The 22,639-nt window shown below is 40.4% G+C and overlaps 1 protein-coding gene across 3 annotated transcripts in view; it reads left to right on the top strand.

The window, feature by feature from the left end:
• Positions 1-22,379, top strand: part of KIF16B (kinesin family member 16B) — a gene marked incomplete at both ends in the record, with an annotated part of 259,483 nt that extends 237,104 nt beyond the window's left edge. For all 3 annotated transcript variants that reach the window (XM_084248158.1, XM_084248157.1, XM_084248156.1), the window contains one exon: positions 22,221-22,379. In XM_084248158.1, the coding sequence (XP_084104284.1) occupies positions 22,221-22,379 (159 nt within the window). The remainder of the gene's footprint in view (positions 1-22,220) is intronic.
• Positions 22,380-22,639: the final 260 nt, after the last annotated feature.

Here is a 22,639-nt window from a genome sequence, read left to right as displayed (position 1 = left end):
GAACCTTCCTTTGTGACATACCAGTATCCATGAAATGAGAAGTCAGTTTCCTCCCTAAACCTCAGTTCCTTACTTAGTAAATGGCAGAAGTATTATTGGCTGTACAGAATTATTATTGAAATTACATGAGAAAGATACTCAAAGTAAGCAATGCCATAAAGGGAGAGAAGAGGTTAAACTGTTATTAAAAGGAAGATAGTCATCCTCAAAACAAAGTAAATTTTATGCATATTTTCTCCAGTGTTAAGTATATGATAATTTATAAGTTACTCATTCGTTACTCTGAAATTTGAAAATCTCTATTTTATCTGTCTTTACTAAGAACCATTTCATTCACTTGTTCTTTTCAAATCCATGATAGCTACTTATCTTCATGAATCAATGCATTTCAGACTCTGAAAATTAATGAAGTGCTCACTAAGCAGACCACCCTTGTAAATTACATTTGAACACAGAAACCAAATAAGAAATCTCTTGTAATCACATAATCCTAAAATAGGTTAATAGCCAGGTGGGTACTTATACAATTGATAAACAGTTATAAAGATACTTTTCCCCTATAATTTTCATGTATTAATACAAAGACACTTTCAGTTCACGCTTGGTTCAGAGGGCCTTCTTGTTCTTCTATTTTTGTATCACTTAATATATTTTAAGTGACTTACATTGCCTTTAATTGCACTGTCAGTATAATTTGTAAAATTTTTTTCTTCAAGGGTCACTTAAGCAATTTGAACATAGGTTGCCCCTTCCTCTACCTCTTGACTTTGTGCTGTACTAAAGCTAAATTCCTCTTAGTTCTGTCAGACAGAAAAGTTGAAATTATTTTCTGTCAAGTTAATGTGAAGTACTAGAAGGATTTCAGCACATTAGTTTTAGCATGAAGATGTGGTTATAATTTCCCATAGCAAAGAGAAGAGCATCTCCATGAAAGGACATCGCCCCGGTTCTCCTTGACAGAGTGACCTTCTTTGACAATCTTTGGCAACCCATTCAGGCTCAAGAGAAATTGCTTTTACCTGGAGTGTTGAATTTGTTAATATCAGGTATTAAACAAATTCTTTGAATCAAAAAGTGCATTCCTTTGCAAATTTCTTATATGGAGGGCTGTACAACTATCTCCAACTTTCAGTGTATGACAGGAACTTTGAGATAACATGATAAGAGGTCCGTCACCTATACCTTCTCTTTCTACTTTATTTCTTATGATGATGCATACAAAACCAGAAAGAATAAGGTAGTAAACTTCACTGTACACTTAGATTTACTCCAACATTTACTCACCATGTGATCAATATTTTTTTTTTCATTTACACCCCTAACCATTATACATATGCACATTCGGGATTATTTTAAACAATGCCAGACATCAGATTATTTTATCTATAAATATTAAGAATGTATTTCTTAAAAAGCAGGACTGCTTTTGGGCCTCCCTGGTGGCTCAAGGGGTTAGGACACAACCTGTGAAGCTGTCGGCAGCCTCTGCAGCACGAGTTCGATCTCCAGCTGGTCAGGGAGCTGCCCACATGGCTCAGAAGACCTCTCCTGGCTCGCCTGCTGCTTCCCTCAGCAGTGTTTTCGGTCCCTCTGCCTGTTCTGCTCCCTGCTCTGTCTCTGGTGAATCCTTTCTGTCTCTGGTGAATCCTCTCACCTCTGGCCTATGCCCTAGTTCTTGTATGCATGCATGAATGAATCTTTAAAAAAAAAAAAAAAAAAAAAAAACCAGGACTGCTTTTTAAATCACAACCACATGCCGTTATCACACCCATGCAGAAACACATAAAATTAATCTCCATCTAAACAAATATTGATTAATGTTCAGGTCACATCAGTTTTCTCCTCTTTTCCCCCTAATAGATGTACTTGAACAAAGACCCAAATTTTATACACATATAGCATTGGTTGATAGATATGTAAAGAGTTTTATAATATATAGCTTTCCCTTCCTCCTTTTTTCTCACCATCTGTTTGTTAGTGAAATCATGTCATTTATTCGTTGAATTCTAACATTGTGGGTTTTGTGAATTGCATCTCCATGTATTCATTCACCATGCTCTTCTAATCCTGCACTTTCTGAAAACCAGTAGTTAGATACAGGGGCTTGATCAAGTTAAGGTTTGAATTTTGGGGGCAAGAACACAGTTTAGATGGTGGTGCTGATTGTCTTTTAGCTTTTACTGTCTTTTTTTTTAAGATTTATTTATTTATGCACACAAGAGCTGGGGTACAGGCCAGAGGTGCAGGGAGTGAGAGGATTCACAGAGTCAGAGTGGGGAACAGAACAGGCAGATTGACTGAAGTATACTGCTGAGGGGAGCAGCGGGCGAGTCAGGAGAGGTCTGTTGTGCCATGTGGGTTGCTCCTGGCTGGCTGGGAATCGAACTCGTGCTGCAGTGGCTGCAGACTGCTTCATAGGTTGTGTCTTAACCCCTGTGCCACCAGGGAGGCCTTAGCTTTTACTGTCTTTATTAGAGCAATCCAGTGATGATGATGGACATGTCCATGCTCAGGATACAACAGTCAGGAACTGCCTTTGAGCTTACCAGAGGATGCATTTCCTAAAGCTATGGTTCTCACACCTGTCTGGCTGATCTTTGAAATTGTCTTGAGCAGCTTTTTGAAAACCATATTCCTGGGCTTTGTTCTGGTAAATTCTGATTTAGTGGGACTACAGTAGGACCGAAGTATCTGAATTTATTGTGGAAAGATGAGACTATTGCAGGGTAGACAGGAAAAGCCAAATCCTATAGCCATCTCCATGATTTTGGACCTGACCCAGAGGACAGTGAGGAGCCAGTAGTATTTTAAGTAAAGGAAGTATGAGACCTTACTACTGTGGAGAAAATCATGGTAGCAGGAAAGATAGTAGGCAAGAAGGGTGTAGTGACCAGGCTGGTGCTGTCTTCAGGTAAGACACAAATGTGGCCTGAAGGAGAATTGATGGCAACTGGAATGGAGAAAAGTGGATGAATTAGAAAGAGACATGAGAGGTATCAGCTTAACTGGTGAGAGCTTAGCTGAGTGAGAGCTGGGAGTGTTGATAAAATCAGTGGGTACCCAAGATCCTGGGCATTCATCTTAAGGCAGTGAAATCTGGTATTAAATATGTCTGTGAATTTTGTGTTTCTGCACACAACCCTCATTATTGAAATAGCACTAATTTGGATTTTGGAAACTGTTAGTCGAGGTTCTCCAGAGAAACAACCAATTGTGTGTGTGTGTGTGTGTTGTAAGCAAGTGGCTTACACAATTATGGATGCTCAAGATTAAGAAAGTGGTAAGCTAGACACTAAAGGAGAGCAAATGCTACAGGTGATGGTATAAGTTCCACCTGAAAGCCGACAGTATTGAGATCCAAGAAGAGCTGACACTGCCATTCAAATCCCAAGACAGAAAATGACTGATGTCCTGGCTCAAGTCAGTCAGCAAGAGTTTCCCATATCTTGAGGGATCATCAGTTTTTTTTGCTCTATTCTTCCACATTAGGAAGAGCATGTTGCTTTACTCAGTCTCTTTACTCAAATATTAATCTCCTCCAAAAATCCTCACAGACACACAAAGATCATGTTTGACCATATCTCTGGCACCCAGTCATCTGGTCAAATTGACACATAAAATTAATCATGGCAGGAGCAATTTCTGCTCATCCCAGGTTTAGCTTCAATGGTAATTTTTTCATTTGTTGGGCTTCAATATTCCAGTATCAGTCCCAATTATAGTCCCACCTCATGTGCAGTCCTAGAATTAAGTAACATCTGTCATCTCCCCAGCTCCCATGAGGCTTGAAAAATACATAACCATCTCAACTCTTTCCTGTTCATGGAGATAGCACCAGCTGATAGTACAACACAGCTCACAATGCAAACTTCGGAACTGTGTGCTGTTTATAGAGTTTGGTGCAGAACATTTTTCATCTCCGTGGTTACTTTTAAAAGCAAAATGAAATGAAGCCTGAACAGTGGAGTGTTAAACAGCTGGAGGGTTGTTCCTACTCTCCTAGATACAGGCTTTGCTCTTTGTTTTCTTTTATTAAATGTCTCATTGCCTCTGAAACAGAAGTAACTATCATAAGTGACATAGACAAGAGGAGCATGCAAGCTCCCTCTGTTGCCCGTACTTGGAGGTAGCTTGCCTGCCTGGTTCTGAGACAGATGTGAGCTTCAAGTTGCTATTGACCTTATTGTTTACTCTGCTTAATTAAATACCATTTTAATATTTTCTCATTCTGCCACCCCTTACATCTCACATTCATGCTGTGGCACAGCAGGGGTGAAAAGGAAATGTCTTTTAAACTGAGGTACTTAATTAGCTCCCAGGCCTCAGGGGAAGAGTCAGAAATAGAGCTGAAAGGAGGAAAAAGAATAGGGCTAGGTGAGCCATGGGATGGCCATCAGCCACAGAATATCCATGTGATGATGATGGAGGGCGGGGAAAACATCAACCATCTTCCAGTGATGCTCAAATTAAAATTATGTTGGAATTAGTGACCATTTTGAATCATGTAACAATAATGCAATGTTTGAATCATTAACTTCTGGTTGTATTCCTATTTATTAATGTATACTTGCTCATTTCTGTGAGAGCCTGCTGTTTTTTCTTTCCCCCCAGTGCATGTATCACGAATACCCATTGAGGCAATTTATATGTAGATTAGTAATTATAAAATAAGATAAAACATGATATTTTTAATTATTAATAGACTATTATACAAATATAATCATAAATATAGTAGGTATAATATAGATATAGCTTATAGCTATATAGGTTCTAGATGTATAATCTATGCATGTATAGATGTATATAGGGATGTTAATTGTAGGTATAATTCACTATTCCATTTAGATATAATTACATAGAGTTATAATAGAGTAAAATAAAATACACCCTTGTATAAACATAAAACGGGGCTTCCCTAGTGGCACAACGGGTTAAGTTGCAGCACTATGAAGATATCCACAGCCACTGCAGCAAGGCACTAGTCTGATCCCTGGCCGGCCAGGGGGCTGACACAGATGGTGCAGCAGACCTCCTCTGTTTTGCCTGCTGCTCCCCTTAGCAGTGTATTTCAGTAGATCTGACTGTTCTGTTCCCCGCTCTGTCTCTGGTGAATCCTCTCACCCCCTGTACCTCTGGCCTATACCCCAGCTCTTGTATGCATAAATAAATAAATATTTTAAAAAATAAATATAAAACATAGCGGTTCCTGGAAATGATTATAGTGTAACCCAGTCCCTGGGATCTCCGCTTTGGGAGAGGTTCCACAATCTCTCTTAGTCGATACCAGCTGAAAAAGTTGGGAACTTATGGGTGCCTCTTCATCTTCTGAATGCTTTGGAATCATTTTGATGATGGATTCACTTAGACCCAGTGCCTGAGCCACAGTCATCTGAGTTCTTATCACCTAAGGTTGCAGTAAAACTTGCCTTTTAACTCCTTTGGAAATACTTGCTTATCCTTGGAAAATAATCAATAAGCTTGCTATGAATCAAAAAAAGACCTCATCAGAGAATTGTATGTTCAAGTCCAGGGAGGAAACAAAGCAGCTACAGCCTGAGAAACAACCAATAGTGTGTTTCCATTGACTCCAAAGGCAGTGACCACTGAACAGAAGAGCCCGTGTTTACACTTAAAACTAGGACACCTCTCCCTGCCCCACATCACCACCAGTTCCAGTTCCATCCCGTAACTGACAACATGCCACATACTGTGCCACAGCCCTTTGTCCTACCTGTGCTATCACTGTGGCCACAGTGGACAGCAAGTGCTGGCTGCCCACACCATCTCTCAGCCATTTTCCTCCAGCGTTCTCTAAAGCCAAGTCAGTTTCCTCAAGCTCTGACCTTCCACAGGTTGGAGATGAGGCCCTGGAAGTGATTCAAATAGTGAGTGCTGTGCCTGCCTTCCATCCTTTACAGGGCAATTTGGAATTAGTCTACATATTTCTCAAAGGGTTCCTAGCAGGGCTGAGTCTGATTGGCCACAGCAGTAACCTGTTTGACACCACCCGCTTTGTTGCCTCTTCTTTTCCATCTCTTGCTTTTCTACCTCCTTGCTTTTATTTCTTAGATCTCCCCCTAAATAGACAACCTCAGTCTCTGATCTCAAATAGAGTCACTAGAGGTATCTGACCTTCTGCATTGCCTGTATATCAGGTCCTCCAATGTGGTCGTTTCATTATTAACAGCTGGGATTAAAAATCCCAGCTGAATTAAGTGCAATGACATTATTAGTGGGCCTGGATTTGTTATATGAGATGTGTAAGTTAATTAAATTGTTAATATTAGTTATCATTTCAATTAAAATCACAATTTTCAAGAACACATCAATGCTGTTAAGTACACACTTGTCTTCCTTTCTCAGCTTGTTTCCATGAGTGTGGGTGCATAAACCTATGGCTGTTTTGTGCATGTATGTAGTTTCTGAAATGTTAAAAAAAAAAAAAAAACAGCCAATTGTGGATCTGCTCAAACAGTTCTCTGAGGCTTTTCTGAAAAGCAGCCCCCTTAGATTTTTATACCCTCCGTTTCCCTTTCCCCAGCAAAAGCTGGGGGAGTACATTTTGGTCTTTTCCTCCAAACTAAGGCTATATTCATGTATTACTTCTTGATTTTTTAACACCCCACCGCCCTCCTTCAGCTTGCTGGCACACCTGCCATTCCCCTGCTCTGCCCTCCCATCGGGTGTGAGCATTGCTGGAGAGCAGCTAGTGGGGCTGCTTAGTTTATTAAATACTGATCTTCAAAGATTTATTTATTTATTTATTTATTTATTTATTTATTTATTTATTTATACAAGAATCAGGGTACAGGGCAGATGCGCGGGGAGGGTGTGAGGATTCACCAGAGACAGAGCGGGGAACAGAACAGGCAGACTGACGAAATACACTGCTGAGGGGAGCAGCGGGCGAGACAGGAGAGGTCTGCTGCACCATATGGGACCCTCACCAGCTGGCTAGGATTGAACCAGCGCTGCAGAGGCTGCTGACAGCTTCACAGCGTTGTGCTCAACCTCCTGCGCCACCAGGGGAGGCCCTAAATACTGATCTTCAGATGCTCTTCTGAAAGCATCAGACCATCAGGTATTCTATGAATATAGCCTTTTGAAGAAGTCTTTCCTTGAAACTTCTTTACTGTGCTATTCAGACTGAGTCACACCCCTTCTCCATCATTCTTTGTTCTGTTGAATTATTTGCCCTGTTTTCTGTATTCTGTGTCTTCCTTTTCCTTGATTTACTCCTTCATTTTGATGGAGCACATCTCTAATAACTTCCTGTGAAATGATATCTAAGATGTAAATTTCTCAAGACACATCTGAAACTGGCTTTCTTCATGCACATATTGACTGGATATAATATATTAGTTGGAACACATTTTCTTTCAGAATTTCAAAGGGATTTCTCCAATGTCTTCTAACTATAGTACTGCTGTTGAGAAGTTCAAAGCCCTTTTGATACTGGATCCTTTGTGTGAGACAGGATCCTTTTCTCTTCCCTACCAAAGTTTAGAGGGCCTTTCCTTTGTCCCTAGTGCTCAGAGCTCCCACACTTCTACTTTGGGGAGCAGTCTATCTCTTCTGCTGCAGTTATCTGTATGCATTTTATCTCTCCCATGTTCTTGATTTCTAGTAGATTTTCATGATATCCTCTCCAGGTTTCTTTTAGTTCATTCTTGCTGGAATCCCATTTATTTGTTATGACCCTCCTGGTTGGGTCCTCCCTTCATTTTTCTCTCCTTCTCTCTTCCTGTGATCTACCTCTCTCTTTCTTCCCTTGTTTTAAGATTCTGCTTGTTGCTTTGAATTTCCTAGTGTTGTGATAAAGCCTAAGGACTGAAACAGTCAATTTTGTTTATTTCCACTGATGTCAGCGTTTATGTCTTCATTCATTTCCTTTGTTGCAACAGCCCAAAAGACATGTTCAAAATTCTTCCTGTACGTTTGTGTATTTAGGAGCCACCATCTCTAGCCTACCTCCACTGAGTTTTCTACTTGTTGCTTCATATCATATTTGTGAATCATCTTTTCTCTTTCTTGTCTCTTTTTTCCATCTTTTCTCTCTTAAGCCCTTCTCACTTTGCATTGGCCTTTCTTGAAGATACTTCAAGCCCCTTAACTCCACTTACTCACACTTGTTTTCTGGACATAATATATTAGATGGAACACATTTTTCTTGGTTAAAAGGTGCTCACGTGACCTTTGCCAGTAATCTTCCATACTGTCACTTGTTGCCTTTGTAAACTGCATCTTTATTTTAAACTTTCAATTAGTTATTTTTTTCCCTTGACAATTCTTTTTTTTTCTAAACATGTCACTTATGTTTCATAATGTTAATGAATCCTAGTATGTTGCCGGATACTAATATTGGATACTAATAGCATAGTATCATAGTATGTTGCCAGATACTAATATGGATACTAATATCATTTATTCCAGTTCTATAAAACTTTTTATCTTTATTGTTTGTCCATGAAAAGCTTTCATCCGATTTTAGATATACTTACTTTTGTTCCTAGCAATTCATTACAGTGTGTTTACATTTACATATATAATAAACATTCTAGGCAACCAAAAAATAATTGATTTTCTCTAATCTGTTTTCTAATTGAGATCACCCGTTTCATATTATTTATAAGTAAAATTAAGAAACTGATATTGAAATCAAGAAAGCATTTGCTAATCAAAGTTGAAAATGATAGTAAATGAAGCCATTTCCTTTTTCTCAATGGAGTTTTTAGCCTGCCAAAAACAGAACCCCAGTTCCCCTTTTATTTCAGCTTGTTGGGGCAGTGCTAGGAGCAGCAAGGGCTGTTTGCCCTTACTCTCTCCAGAATCTAGGGTCTCTATGTTCATTATTATATGTTGTTGCTGATTCACCTTTCCTTTTTCATTTAGTGCTTATCTTCCAGTTCACAAAATTATATTCATTTGCAGTTTCTTATTTGAAAGAATAAGGGTATATTCGATTAATAGCTCAGTCAATATAAACTGACATGTTTTATTTCAAAAAGCAGCTACCTTGTGGCAAAAGCAGTAGGTAGATGTTGAGTGCCCTCAAATTAGTCCATTATTTCATGGATAAATGACTGCAAGGCTTTCTCCACGATCCCCAAGGCTGGTAAGATTTCCCTTTGATCTGTAAGATCATCTTTCTGTCCACATTTTGCTGGTATTTTTTAACTTTTACTTCACTGCTTTCATAGCCTTTAAGCAAAAATAGTCTCTAGTGCTAATAGTTTTGATGACTGAAAGACTGATGCTCCCATAATTTTCGGGTTCGTTTGGTGTTTAACACAGCCAGACCGGAGTACCCAAGGAAGCATATGTGTAATCAACTGCCTTATTGGCAACATTCTTTACTTTTCTTCTGCAGCAACTTCTCTGATTTAGGAGAAGGCCAGGATAGTTAAAGAAATTTCTAAAGTTTGCCTTTGAAGGATAAGTTAAGATTTGATACACGTTTACATCCTTGGTTCACAAGAAAGAAGGTACTATAAACCTTAAAATTTTGTTACGACATAATGTCCCAAGGAAAGAAAACCCGTGTTTCTCATCGTTTATGGAGATTTATTAACATTACCTAATAGCTGTTCATCGTGTCATTCATCTAATGGATAGTATGTTTAGTGAGCAAAGTACTATGCTAAATGTATGTTTGCAGTGTATATATTTTAACTTAATTGTTTAATTCTGTAGATAATACCCATTTACTAAAGGAATATTATACTTTCATTTGCTGTATAGAATACACACCTACCCTTTTTAGAGCTAAAGACGGAGTAGAGAAGTTTTGATCTGGCTTTTCTTTCTGCCTCCTCTTTCCCTGACAGAATTGAGTCTCGGTTATTGTCCCCATTGAAGAGGATCATTGGTGCAGATAATCCAAATCCCTAGCTAATCTGCTCTGTGAGGTGGGGTCACAGGCCTACCACTAGGGGCCACAGTTCTCTCTCCACCTGGGCCATGACCGTCTCTCCCTCCGGAACTTAGGGCAGTGTGTGGACACAGAGGAGGAGCTCCCAAGGCAGGAGGATAATCTGCAAGTCAAGTAATCTCACAGGGATCATCAGGAGCCCCTTGTCCAAAGAACAAAAAAAGGGGCAGCAGGTCTCCTTTCCTGGAGTCTCAAAAGTGTACCCTCTTGCCCTGCAATTCAGAGACTCGGTATTAATCAGGGTTATTAATCAGTGTCCTATTCCAAGGTCAGTCAAAGAAAATCTGCCATCATTATATAAACGACGCTAGGGCAAGACATTAAAGGGAAGAATAGTTATATGAAGAAGGACATAGTCATTCCATCTTCTTGAAACATCCCACATGTCCAGGTCTACTAAAAGAAAGACTTTGGGATGCCAGCAGCTAATGTGCAGCAACTACTTAATTCCCTAGTGTTTTAGATCCTGATTCTTCGAGTTTGAGTACATTGTAGCCAAGGGGTACCACACAGCATGATTCTTATTTGAAAGTCTGTCAATCAAACTGGTCTTTAGGAAAAGTGATTCTGTCTCAGAATGTCAGACACCCCTTTGAAGGTTTACACAGTGTAGGAAGGAGTCATGAGCTTAGAAACAAAGAAATTTTTCCTCCCTGAGGTATGTTTTAGAATCTTTTTCCAAAATGTGTCCTAAAATGAGATTTTGGAGGATAATTAATTTACTTGGTAATGTCTAGGTTTCTTTAACTTGGTTTTGCTGTGATTTCCCATTTTAAAAATATGTTAACTCTACTTTAAAGTAACTCTTGAAATAAAGGGCTGCCAATATCTGATATGAAATGAGGTGACTTTGGAAAAAAAGCATTTCAAATTCTTGCTGTCTTCTATTTCCCTTGAAGGGGAAAACATAAAAGTTAAATACTTCCATATTTTAAGCCCATGTGTTTCTAAATCTCTAACAGAAGAGAACATTAACATATTTGCTTATTAACTTCCCGAGGACAAAGCTATATAGATAATGTGTACCACTTATTAAGTACATACTATGAATTGGGCCATGCCCTGAGACCTTTACAGAAAATAGCTCATTTAATCTTCTGATCCTGAGAAGATAATATAATTATACCAGAAAGCTAAAGTACAAAGGAATTCAGGGACTTACTCTGAACCCCTGTGCTGTAGTGGCACCCCTGCAAATGGTAGCTGCATAGTGATTGGGTGCCCCAGGAGCTGGCTGGGAGTATGATAAACCTAAGTCTACAGAGCTCTCTTCAGCCTCTTCTTCATACCAACTGAAGATGATGAATTGCTATGCATCTGTGTTTAGCCACCACTCCCTTAGCTAGGTCCAAAAGTATCAGTTACCAAATATGGACTCATGATGAGCACTAGGAACTAAACTCCTCCCACACAACATCCTCCCATTTTTTTTGCTCCACTCAAATGAAGTAGAGTGAGGCCTGTCAGGTCCTCTAAAGCCTTTTGCCCAACCAGTTACAGCTGAAGCATGTCACTTCTGGTTCACAGGTATGGGATAATCTCACTTCCTAGCTTCCCCTCCATGAACATAAAGACAGGACTGGTATTGGCATGTGTCTTGGAGGGCAATTCTGTTCCTCAGCTTCCTGTTCCAAGCAGATTTTGGGCTCTCCATTGTGGCTTGTTTGTTTGAGGGGTTTCACCTTAAGCTTGTTGATCTGCTCAGCTGGATCATCATGATCACTGAAGCTACTTACTTAATACTCTGAGCAAGAACATCAACCTGTAAAAATTGAACATCACATGGACTTTAAATACACATCCCTTATAAAAATTTTAAAGCTTGCTGGATTTTATTAGAATACGTGAACCAGACTGAGTATATTAAATTTATGAGCGCAATTGATGCAGTACCATAATAATTCAATACAATATGCTTATGTCATTAAACTCATAAAGAAGATTCTCTGAATAGCTGTAATGAATAGTTCTGATTCTGTAATCACAGACTAACATTTTCACCCTGATGAATTTTAACTGGGAGCTCTTAGAATTCTCTATAACATCAAGAAATAAGTGCCATAATTCAAGTGATGACTACTTATTTCAAGTATTTACTTTAAAACCTGGTATAGGTAGAAAAGAAGTCCCTGCTAAGACAGAATTATTCATTACAAATGCTAAAAAGGTTGGAAGAGGTTGGCATATGTAGACTCAGCCTGTAATTTATGGCTAGTCATAAATTATAAATAGAAACCAAAGAAACTTTCTACTCTTTTTTTGACTAATTTATTCTCTCATCTCTTATTCCCACTCATAAGTATTTTGGCTATTAGCTGCTGTGTGATGACCTACTCCAAAGCCTAATGTATTACAGCAGCTGCCATTTTATTGCTTTTGGATCCTGTGGCTCTGAAATTTGGGCAGGGCTCAGCTGGGTGATTCATCTTTTCCAGATGGTGTCAGGTCAGCCTTTTATCTGGAAACATACTGATCACACCTCCACTAAGGACTGGTTTCAGCTGTGGCATGAAACCTCTAGAGTGCTTTCTTCACTTACAGCATTACCACCAGGGCTTTCTCTAGGTTAAAACAACTAACAGACCCCACTCAGAAGACTTGGCAGTGATCGATAGGTTAGAGAGGAGGCCACCAGCAAACAGTGCAGAACCCTCAGTGCAAAGACTTGTAACTGACCTAATGAGCAGTCATCCCAGGAATGCTTCCTCCATGCTGAATGGTTCATGCATAGTGCACAGGTCAGTCATGCTCAACTATTGGTGCCCCAAGCTCTGTTTCCTCACAGCAGGTTGTTGTACATGTTGACCCCTCTGCCTTCAGCAGGCTTCCACCAGTATCTTTCTTCAGTATCTTCACCTCCTAGATATTTATTCACTCCACAGATCTTTATATAAATATCACCTATTCCCAGGATTAGATTGAATGTCTTTCCTTTGTCCTTCAAAAGTATCTCATCCTGGTTTTCTTGTTAACTATGTTTTAATCATTTCTCTACTTATCCATCTCCCTGACAGGCGTGGAAGTTACTGAAGATAGAAACTGAGTCTTATTTACTACTGAATCTCCAGCAGTGCTGGCATGTGGAAAACTTAATAAATATTTGTTGGCTGCATAAAATAAAGGCCAAACAGAGAGGACATCACCATGAACAAACCTTGATCCAGTCCTTCAAGGATAAGTAGGATTTAGATGATAGAATCAGAGCACTAATAAGAACAATTCTGAACGATGAAGACAGGGTGCAGGTCAGCCTGAGTGCTTAGTGAGGGCAGGCACCAGGTCTGTTCTGTCCAACAGTGGACACCCAGTGCCTGGCACACTGCTTCTGTAGAGTAGATGTCTGAAACTGTGTACTGGACAAATGAGTGACTGTCCTAATTTTATCAGTATGCAGGACATTTGGGAGCATGATAGGAAAGAAAGCCAGAATATTTGATCCCTTGGAGAGAAAATTTAGGAGTCATAAAGAACCAGAGAGGTTTATAGAGTAGAATTCATGAGAATTTAGAATTGAGAAGACTTGACTGGGTCGATTCATGATCAGTCATGGACAGTGATGATCCAGACTGCACTCAGGTCTAAAAACAACCCAGTGTGTTTCCATCCAGGCCTATCTGTTTCAGAAGCCAACACTCAATAAATTTTCCAAGTATGCAATGTAAATAAAGTTTTATTAGATTGATAATTGTCTTTAAGCTGCCACCTTGGCTAATGACTTCTGGAAATAAAGAACACCATTGAACAATCCTTCTTGTTAATATGTCATAAGAAGGTGGATAAGACCCCATTGTATTTTTAAAGAACATTTCAATTTTAGTAATTTCAGTAACTTTAAAGAATGGATTTATGTTAAAATTTGCAAAATGAAGAGAACTTCTACAACAATGAAATGGATGGGAGGATTGTTAGATTGGCAATGGTGGGTGATTTCTTGCACATGAAATAAGCAGTATGCCATGGTTACAGCTGTGAGCCCTATTAAAACAGAAACTTTTTAATAACATAAAATGATCATGATTTTATTCCCCTGCTAATTAAAATACAGGCAAAGGAACCTTCTATTAGAAGGGAAAGTATTTCAAATGGTTCAGAAGGCTCTATTTTCATTCCCACATGTTACACATACACCCCATATGGTTGAAATTCAAGGCAAATTCTGAGTGCCTACCTGAATATAGTACAGACAGCCCAAAAGAGAGGGACTGCCTTTACATTTATATGTTACATTTCAGATTTAAAGGATTGCATTGTGCGAGTTCTGTTAAATATTGACTTTCTCTGAATTTGGAGAATCACTTTGTCAGTATTGACCTTGGCCAAGTCACTTCCTCTTGGGATCTCAGTTTACTCTCTATAATCAAAGGATATGCATACCTGTCCTCTTCCTCATGGTGTCTTAGGGGTCATATGAGCTCACGAACTGGGAAATGCTTTGAACAGAATGTTGCAGACCCAAATCCAAATTCAAGTCCTCCTGTTCTTCACACACAACCCAACACAAACAGACCTTGTTTCCTTGTTCATGTTGTTTACAAGAACTCCTCCTCCCCTCCTTTCTCCAGCTCCCTTGTCTCAACCTTGTCTGTCTTTTAAGATCTCAGACCTAGGGCCTTCCCTGGTGGTGCAGCAGTTGAGCGCTGGGCTGCGAGGCTGCCCACAGCCTCTGACGAGGGTCCCACAAAAAAAAAAAAAAAAAAAAAAAAAAGATCTCAGACCTAAAAGGACTGACTACAAGATGAGTGTGTGTGTGTGTGTGTGCGCGCACGCGCACACATGTGTATAACGTTTACACCTTGCAGCTCTCACATGCTTAGTTCCTATAACCAGACTAGCATTTCATCCACAAAGTCAGGAGATGAAAAGAAAAACCCAGCAGAGGCTATCTAAAGACCAGCTTTTACCCATATTATTCTATAACTTCAAAGTATGTTTCCCTTTAAATAGCACTCAGACTGAAATTGCATTGTAGGTCACATATGAATCATGTTAACATAATGACCTTCATCAAGATTGTCTAAAATAAAATAGCATATTGTAGTACTTTGTATTTCTAGTTTTTTCTTTCTGATGCATTGTATTGATTGAGATACCAGCTAAAGCTCTAAAATAATTTACTAAATTCTTGCTGAATTACCGTGTATTGCTGTAGGGAGTATGTTTCACCTTTCAAATCTCATTAACACAGCCAACAGACCATTTTAGCTTGTATTTTGGTTCAAAAGATTAATAATGTTTAGTTGTGCTTTGAAATTGTGTTGGAATTTTAATGATTTGCCTTTGTGTGTATCTGGATTTGGGACAGGAACCTTCCAGCTTAACACTTGACTGAGACATACCGCTAGGATATGTCAACTCATCTGCAGTGTTCTTCACAGAAGCCTCCTAGATGATTCCATTCCTAAAAGTGTGGTGGGAGATGGTGGCTTGGGTCTGACAAGAGACCAGCTCCCAGAATTTGGGATATGGTGTATGTAGAGGGTTTCTTCTGGCTCCTGAATGGGACCTGCCACCAGTCAGTGCTTGGGAGTTAGTGTTAATTCTTGATGGCACAGAAAATGGCTGTGGCAATTGCTAGCAAATGAACTCATCAACCCCATGCTCTGGGCAGACCAAAGACTCTTCTGAAAATGCCCCTTTTGCCAGATGTCCCTGAAATTCTCATGCTCTTGAAAATGCACTATAGCAGTAGCTCAACAATCGAGAGGAGACTTGCCCCAAAGGACTCTTGGTTCCATTAAACTAAGCGGTATCTCATTTAGCTTTTTGGCTATGAGGGATCCTCCTCAGAATGTGAATGGGAAAAATTCACCAGCCCTCTGCCCTAAGGCAGCCAGACAATCCATCCCCAAAGAAGGGAAGGAATTTTGTTATGTTTTTCATTTTTACTTTCCCTGCAGGGGAATGTGAGTGCTATTTGAAAGGTAAATGGACCCGGGGCAGTCAAAAAGTGGCCAGTGCCCACCAGAATACTACAACTAAGATATGGTAACATAAGCAGAGCAGCATCAGACTCCATGTAGAAGAATCCAAGCTTTCCAGAAAGCTCTTTTCCTAGCTTTTATGTGGAATAGTAATTCTAAAAACCTAGTACTCACTAGTCTCTAGGAGATCCCATCAGGCCCCGGAAAAGCAGTGCATCTGGTTCAAGTAGCTGAGATGTCTAGTGTAGACAGACAGCTTTGCCCAATGTTTACGCACCACTCAGGAGGTGGAGACAAAGGAGGTGCTATGAGGTCAGTCTGCTTGTTGAGACTCAACCTCTAGGCTTGGAAGATCTGGATAAGAGGCTCTGGAACCTGTGGGACATTATTTAAGCTTCTGGAACCTTATTTTCTTCATCAGGAAGATGGAAATAATCGTAGTTCCTACCTCATAAAGTTGTCATAAAATGAATTATGCCATTAAAAATTTGCACTTCTCTGGCACCTTGTAAGCTCTTGATGAATGACCTTTCCATAAGAGCAACAAGATGGTAGTTGGTTGACCTAGTGTTGCAAATAGAAATAGCCCTAAGGAAATACTCAGAGGGGACTTAGCAGCCAAGAGTCAAAAACTCAGTGGATTTTTAGTAATGACAGGGTCCGAAACCCAGTGTCTGACCACCTGAATACCCCTCATTGGTACTCAGGTCTCCCCTTTAAAATCTCCTAGCCCCTCACAGGATTTGTCTTTGTTTTGAGAGGATTTTTAAACACACATGCCAGTTTAACCCTTCTAGTGATTTCTACCCTTTCCTCACTGCCACTGTATAAGTTGACTTTCCAAAACAATAAATATGCCCACAGACTGTAAAAGAAAATCGTTTTATGAAATCAAGGTACCTTTCGTCAGTACTGAAATATGCCTTAGAGATTAGCCATCTAAATGTGATTTTCTGAAAGTATTGATAAGAAACAACTTATATTTTACTGTTGGTCCACATAGCAAAAAGTAAATAACCTAGATAAATGTCTAACATTTCTTATTCTTAAATCTGTTTTCTGAACTTGGAAAACATAAATCAGTATTCGACTCCAACATCACTACACTCTCTTCCTCACTTCTTCTGTCTCCCCCTCTATCCCAGCCTTCCTCTCTTGCCCTCCCCAGCGAGCCCATCCATCTTTGTGGCCTCCTTTCTTCTCTTTGCCCCTTTCCTTTCCCTGGATCGCTCACACATGACAGGTCATCTTAGGCTTGAGACCCCTTCTTACGCTGCCATTTGTTTCCTGATATCAGTCTTATTAAAAGAGGATTTGGCCTAATCTGACTTTCAACCTCCTTGTATCCAAGGCAGGGTTGAAATGTTGCCCAGCCCCAGGGGTGTGACTGCTTCCCCAGTGGCCCTGATCCAGGGTGTTGAACAAAGCAAAGAAGCAGGTGTGAAGCCCACCACCAGGGGGGCAAGGGTTTGCAGGCCTTCTGTGACCCCTACCAGCTACAGAAATTTAAATATGCCTGCCTTTATTTCCTTTTTAAATGGAGAAGATGTCATATGAAAGAAACAGAAATTGGATATTGGATTTCACAAATCCTTTTCCTACTTTGCCCTTCTGACCCTGATAAGCCATTTAAACTCCTAATGTTCTTCAATTTTTGTAATACTCTTTATAAAGTGTACTGCCCTGGGGATACTGCTGAGCTCATGGACTTATTTCACATAACAGGGAGGGCTGGGATATCTTTGACAGAGAACTTTAATTCTCCCTTCAGCCACAAATGCTCAAACATCTGAGCCCAGGAAACAAAAATTACTAATGTAAATGGGTGTATTTAAGGATGTAGTTTATATATTATTGTAATGTATATTCATGATATATAACAGCATAGTTCTAGCACTTTGGCTGATCCTGGATTGAACCTAAAACCTTAAGGGGAAACTTCTTTATGGGAAGGATAGCAATAAACTTACCTCACTGAACATCATTATATGGAATTAGATTTCATTAATAAAAATTGCTCAGACACAAGGACCAAGGCAGTCACTGTGGCATCCCTTGCTGCTGCAGTCAGTGGGATGTTCACACTGACTCAGCTTATTGCACAGTACTGTGCTTCACAGATAGTGTGTTTTTTTATAAAATGCAGGATTATAGCAACCCTGCTTCAAATAAGTCTGTTGGCACCTTTTTTCCCAACATCTTGTACTGACTGTGTGCATCACGTTAAGATGTATGTGCTGTTTGTTTTTTTCTTTTAAAGATTTAATTTATTTATACAAGAACTGGGGTACAGGCCAGATGTGCTGGAGGGTGAGAGGATTCACCAGAGACAGAGTGGGGAACAGAACAGGCAGACTGAGGAAACGCACTGCTAAGGGGAGCAGCAAGCGAGACAGGAGAAGTCTGCTCGCCATGTGGGTTACTCCGAGGCCAGCTGGGATCGAACTGGCTCTGCAGAGGCTGGGGACAGCTTCGCAGCGCTGCATTCAAGCATTGAACTGCTTGCGCCACCAGGGAGGCCCCAGTGTGCTGCTTTTTTTTTTTTTTTTTAAGATTATTTATTTATACAAGCACTGGGTACAGTCAGAAGCATGGGTGAGAGAATTCACCAGTGCCAGAGAGGGGAGCTGAGCAGGCAGAAGGACCAAAGTACACTGCTGAGGGGAGCAGCGGGCGGCAAGAGAGTTCTGCGCGCCATGTGGGACCCTCCTCCGGTCGTCGGGGAGCAGCCGGGGATCGAACTGGTGCTGCAGAGGCTGCAGGCAGCTTCGCAACCCAGCGCTCAACCGCTGCGCCACCGGGAAGGCCCGTGCTGCTTTTTTTAAAGACAGGATGCTATTGCACACTTAATAAGCTGCAGCATAATGTAAACATAACTTTCATAGGCACTGCAAAACCAGAAAATTTGTATGACCCACTTGTATTGCAGTGTTCTTTGTTGTGGCTGTCTAGAACCAATCCTGCATGACTCAGAGGTGAGCAAACTACTGCTTCCACACTCAGTAATGTGCTTTAATCTCACAAACATCTTGTTAAGCGGGCACTGGGCACACAAAAGTAGTATCTTGTGTATATTCCATTAATATGTAGTTCAAAAACTGGGAGAGGTCAGGATCATGCTTACCCTTGAGGGAAGGATTGTGAGGAGGGCTACTTAGTTGCTAGAAATTTTGTGTTTTTATTTAACTGCGGATCAACTTATGTGCTCACGTTATGAAAATTGATTAGACTTATGATGTGTGCCATTTCTCTGTGTGTATCTTAGTCCATCAAGGTTTCTTCTAAACATTTTTACCAGGCTTTGCAGTGTGCTGGGGATAATGAGGGACCGCAAAAGAGATTCTGAATGTGACCTCAAGATATTTCTGGAAGTTCTGTCTTCTGTTCTCAACCCTAATCCTTTGTTTTTGTTTTTGTTTTTTTTTTCTTTCAGCAGAAAGAATTTGTTCAGCCTAGAATAATTTGCACATGTCATGTCTTAGTATGTGACTCTAGACACCCATCACTATAGTCACCAAGGTCATATGGTCACCTTATACTTCAGAGCACTCTGAGGTCACTACAGAGAACACTTTTTAAATAAAACATTTCTTTGCACCAAGGGTGAAGTCTGTGGAAAGGGAGCCAAGGCTGCCCAATTCTAAGCAGAGACTTATTTGGCAAAGAAAAAAAATTCTTCTGTGGTATTTAAAATTAGTCAGATCAGATCTTTGTATCTCAAGTTTTCATCAAAACATGCTAATGAGTTCATTTAAAGAAAAAGGCATTATCTGATTTACAGTTCTCTTCTGAAATGTAAATGCCCTGGGAGGGACAGTCTCTCAAATGGTTTCTCTTTTTCTTTTATTTATATTTTTAACATCCACTTCTCTTTTCATGTTTTATTGGCCCTTTAAGGGACCCTGGTTTGCGAACTAATGATGACAAGTGTTGATACAACAACTGTTCCTGATTTAAATACCTTCTATTTTGTCAGAATTCATCTTGAGGGCAAGATTGTCCTGCTCCTCTGCCTACACTTTCATGCAGCCTGTGGGACCTGCAGCACAAACTGTAGAGCAGCTGCTGGGTGTCACCTCATGCAGACCCATTTCTGCTTTCAACTCTCTCATGGCTGCCACGCCAAGTGAGAGAGCTCCTCGGCTTCCTCATGCTAAATCATATCTCTCTTCATCTTCTAAAAACAATCAGTTGTGCACATGCCCTTCATTGCAAGCGTTGGCCAGTTGGGCAGATCATTGCTAGGAACCATGTTTGATGAAATTCAGTTCTCTCTCAGGTTGCTCTTCTCAAGGTCTCTTCCCCAGAAAAGATGAGCTCTGATTCTGTTTGCTTCTCTGGTGCAAATTAGTACTGGAGAACATTTTTCAGCAATTGGTTTTGGACTTACCTGATAGCTATCTCAACTCCCTTTCTGAGAGATTACCATGAGGCCTCTATGTTAGGAATAATTGAGCCAAGAAAATTGAATCTGTGTTAAAAACACTTGTTTTTGATTGCCAACCTTGCTTACCTCTCCCTCAACAGTTTCCTCACCTGAAAATGTGCATTACAATAAGAAGAGGTAGGTCTAGGCAGAGTATGATGATAACATGAAACTACGAAACTCTGGGGTGGTACAAATGTGGATCACCTTGCTTTGGTGATGATTTCACAGGTCCATACATGTGCTGGGATTCATCAAATTGTGCGTTTAAAGGACGTGCATTGTTTTACATCAGTTATACCTCCATAAAATGTAAAAAATTAGCTTGTTAGAAACTTTAAATTGCTCTACCTGTTAATTATTAGTAATGTTAATTATTAGGATTCCTTGTTACCATTTTTTTAAAGATTTATTTATTTATGCATATCAGAGCTGGGGTACAGGCCAGAGGTGCAGGGAGTGAGAGGATTCACCAGAGAGTGGGGAGCAGAACAGGTGGATCTACAGAAATACACTGCTGACGGGAGCAGCAGGTGAGACAGGAGAGGTGTGCTGTGCCATGTGAGTCAGCTCCCTAGCCAGGGATCAAACTCATGCTGCAATGGCAGTGTTCACTTGAGAACACTGAGTCTTTAAGCCCTGCACCACCAGGGAGACCCTCCTTGTTAGTATTTTTAAGAAAGCTAACACATTTTTCTCCAGCAGAGTGTATTTCAGATGTGAATTTCAGGTTGGCGACTCAGACCTGAAATCTACTTCCTTTGGCCAAGGTTTCTCAAATGTGACTTTATTGATATTTAGAATAAAATAATTCTTAATTGTGGGAGCTACCTTGTGCATTGTAGGATGGTTAGCTGCCCCCATAGATGTGACTCCCTGTCAGAGTGAGAATTAGAAATGTCCCCAGACATTGCTGAGTATTGTCTGTGGGGCAAATCATCCCTTCTGGGAACCACTACTAGGGCTCGGTCATGTTTCAAAGAGATTTTTTGTTGTTATTCAGAGTTCATAATTATTATGTTTACACTCTAAGCTTGTGATAGGATTGTGTGTATTTTTCAAACTAGCATAAATGATGGTGAAGGTGTAGGTCTAAGCACCCCTCCTCTATCTTTTCCATCCATTGCCCATTGTGGGTAAGGTTTGCCTGACCTGAGTATATTACCATCTTTGTGTGTTTTCTCTTCTTGGATGTATCCTGCAAGCACCCGCATCTGATTCTGTTCCCAGCATCTTGACCCCTAGTCTTGGATATGCTTTGTTTGTTCAGTGACAGAAAGGGCAGTTGATACTGTGACAGACGTGTGGCTGGCAGGGGATGAAGGCAGCAAGGATTCAGAGAAATTTGCCTGTAGTAAGAATTTTTTTTGATTGATGATTATAGGATTTGCAAAGTGATTTGTAAATATTAGTACTTGAAATTGACCCTCCTGTCCCCAGCATTTCCTTCAGTTTATAAGAAGGATCTGAAGCAGATAGTGACTAAGCTATTTAAAAAATGCAAATCAGCAGCACATTTAGCATTGTACAGATGGCTGGCCTTTATTTTTTCATTTATCATCTTTCTACTTATTGGTGAGTTTTAGGGGGAGAGAGGTAACGGCTTTTTAAAAAAATAGGGCATTAGTGACACTATTGCTGTGAGGCAGACCCTGCGACAGGCACCCTGCTGGCCTTTCTCTGACATTATCTGCAGGTAGGTTGGAGGCCATGTTACTATGAACCAGAGTGATGAGCCAAAGAAATGTCACCTGCATGGCTATGTTTTCTCATTGGTCTGATGATACCTAAGGCTATGAAGGAGATCCCCGTGTGCTGTTTCTAATGATGGTGACAACTCTTTCAAGGTGGAGGCGAAGTTGTTTCTGGACATTTCTTCTCCTCTAATTGACTCCACCCAACAATGTCTTGACCATACTTTTAACATTTGTGTCTTCCTCAGAAATACCTCAGAGACTTTTTCAGTGTGATGCTCCAATCTGTGACGTCTCCCCTTCACATCAACAAAGTGGGGCTGACCCTTTCAAAACACACCATTTGTGAGTTCTCACCATTCTTCAAGAAAGGAGTCTTTGACTACAGCAGCCACGGGACAGGATAGAGCTGGAGGTGACAGAAGAACTACCAATGAGTGCCTTCTCGTCGAAGTGGGCCTCCGAGACAAGACACACTTCCAGGCGAGGGTCGGGGTCTGCCCCCTCCTGCTGCAGGCCGACACAAGCAGGCTTCCAGGACCACCTCACCAGTTCATACCTAGTGCCTGAGTTTGGGATTGGGATGCTTCGCTTGCTGATGGCGACCTTAATGGGCAGCTCGTACTGTTCCGTGGCAGTTGAATGTGGCCTTTTCCCCATAGTGCTT

This window comes from Talpa europaea (genome assembly GCF_964194135.1).
Source record: "Talpa europaea genome assembly, chromosome: 11".
Lineage (NCBI taxonomy): Eukaryota > Metazoa > Chordata > Mammalia > Eulipotyphla > Talpidae > Talpa > Talpa europaea.
Note: the sequence above shows the minus strand (reverse complement) of the source record. Positions and strands in the feature narration are given on the sequence as shown.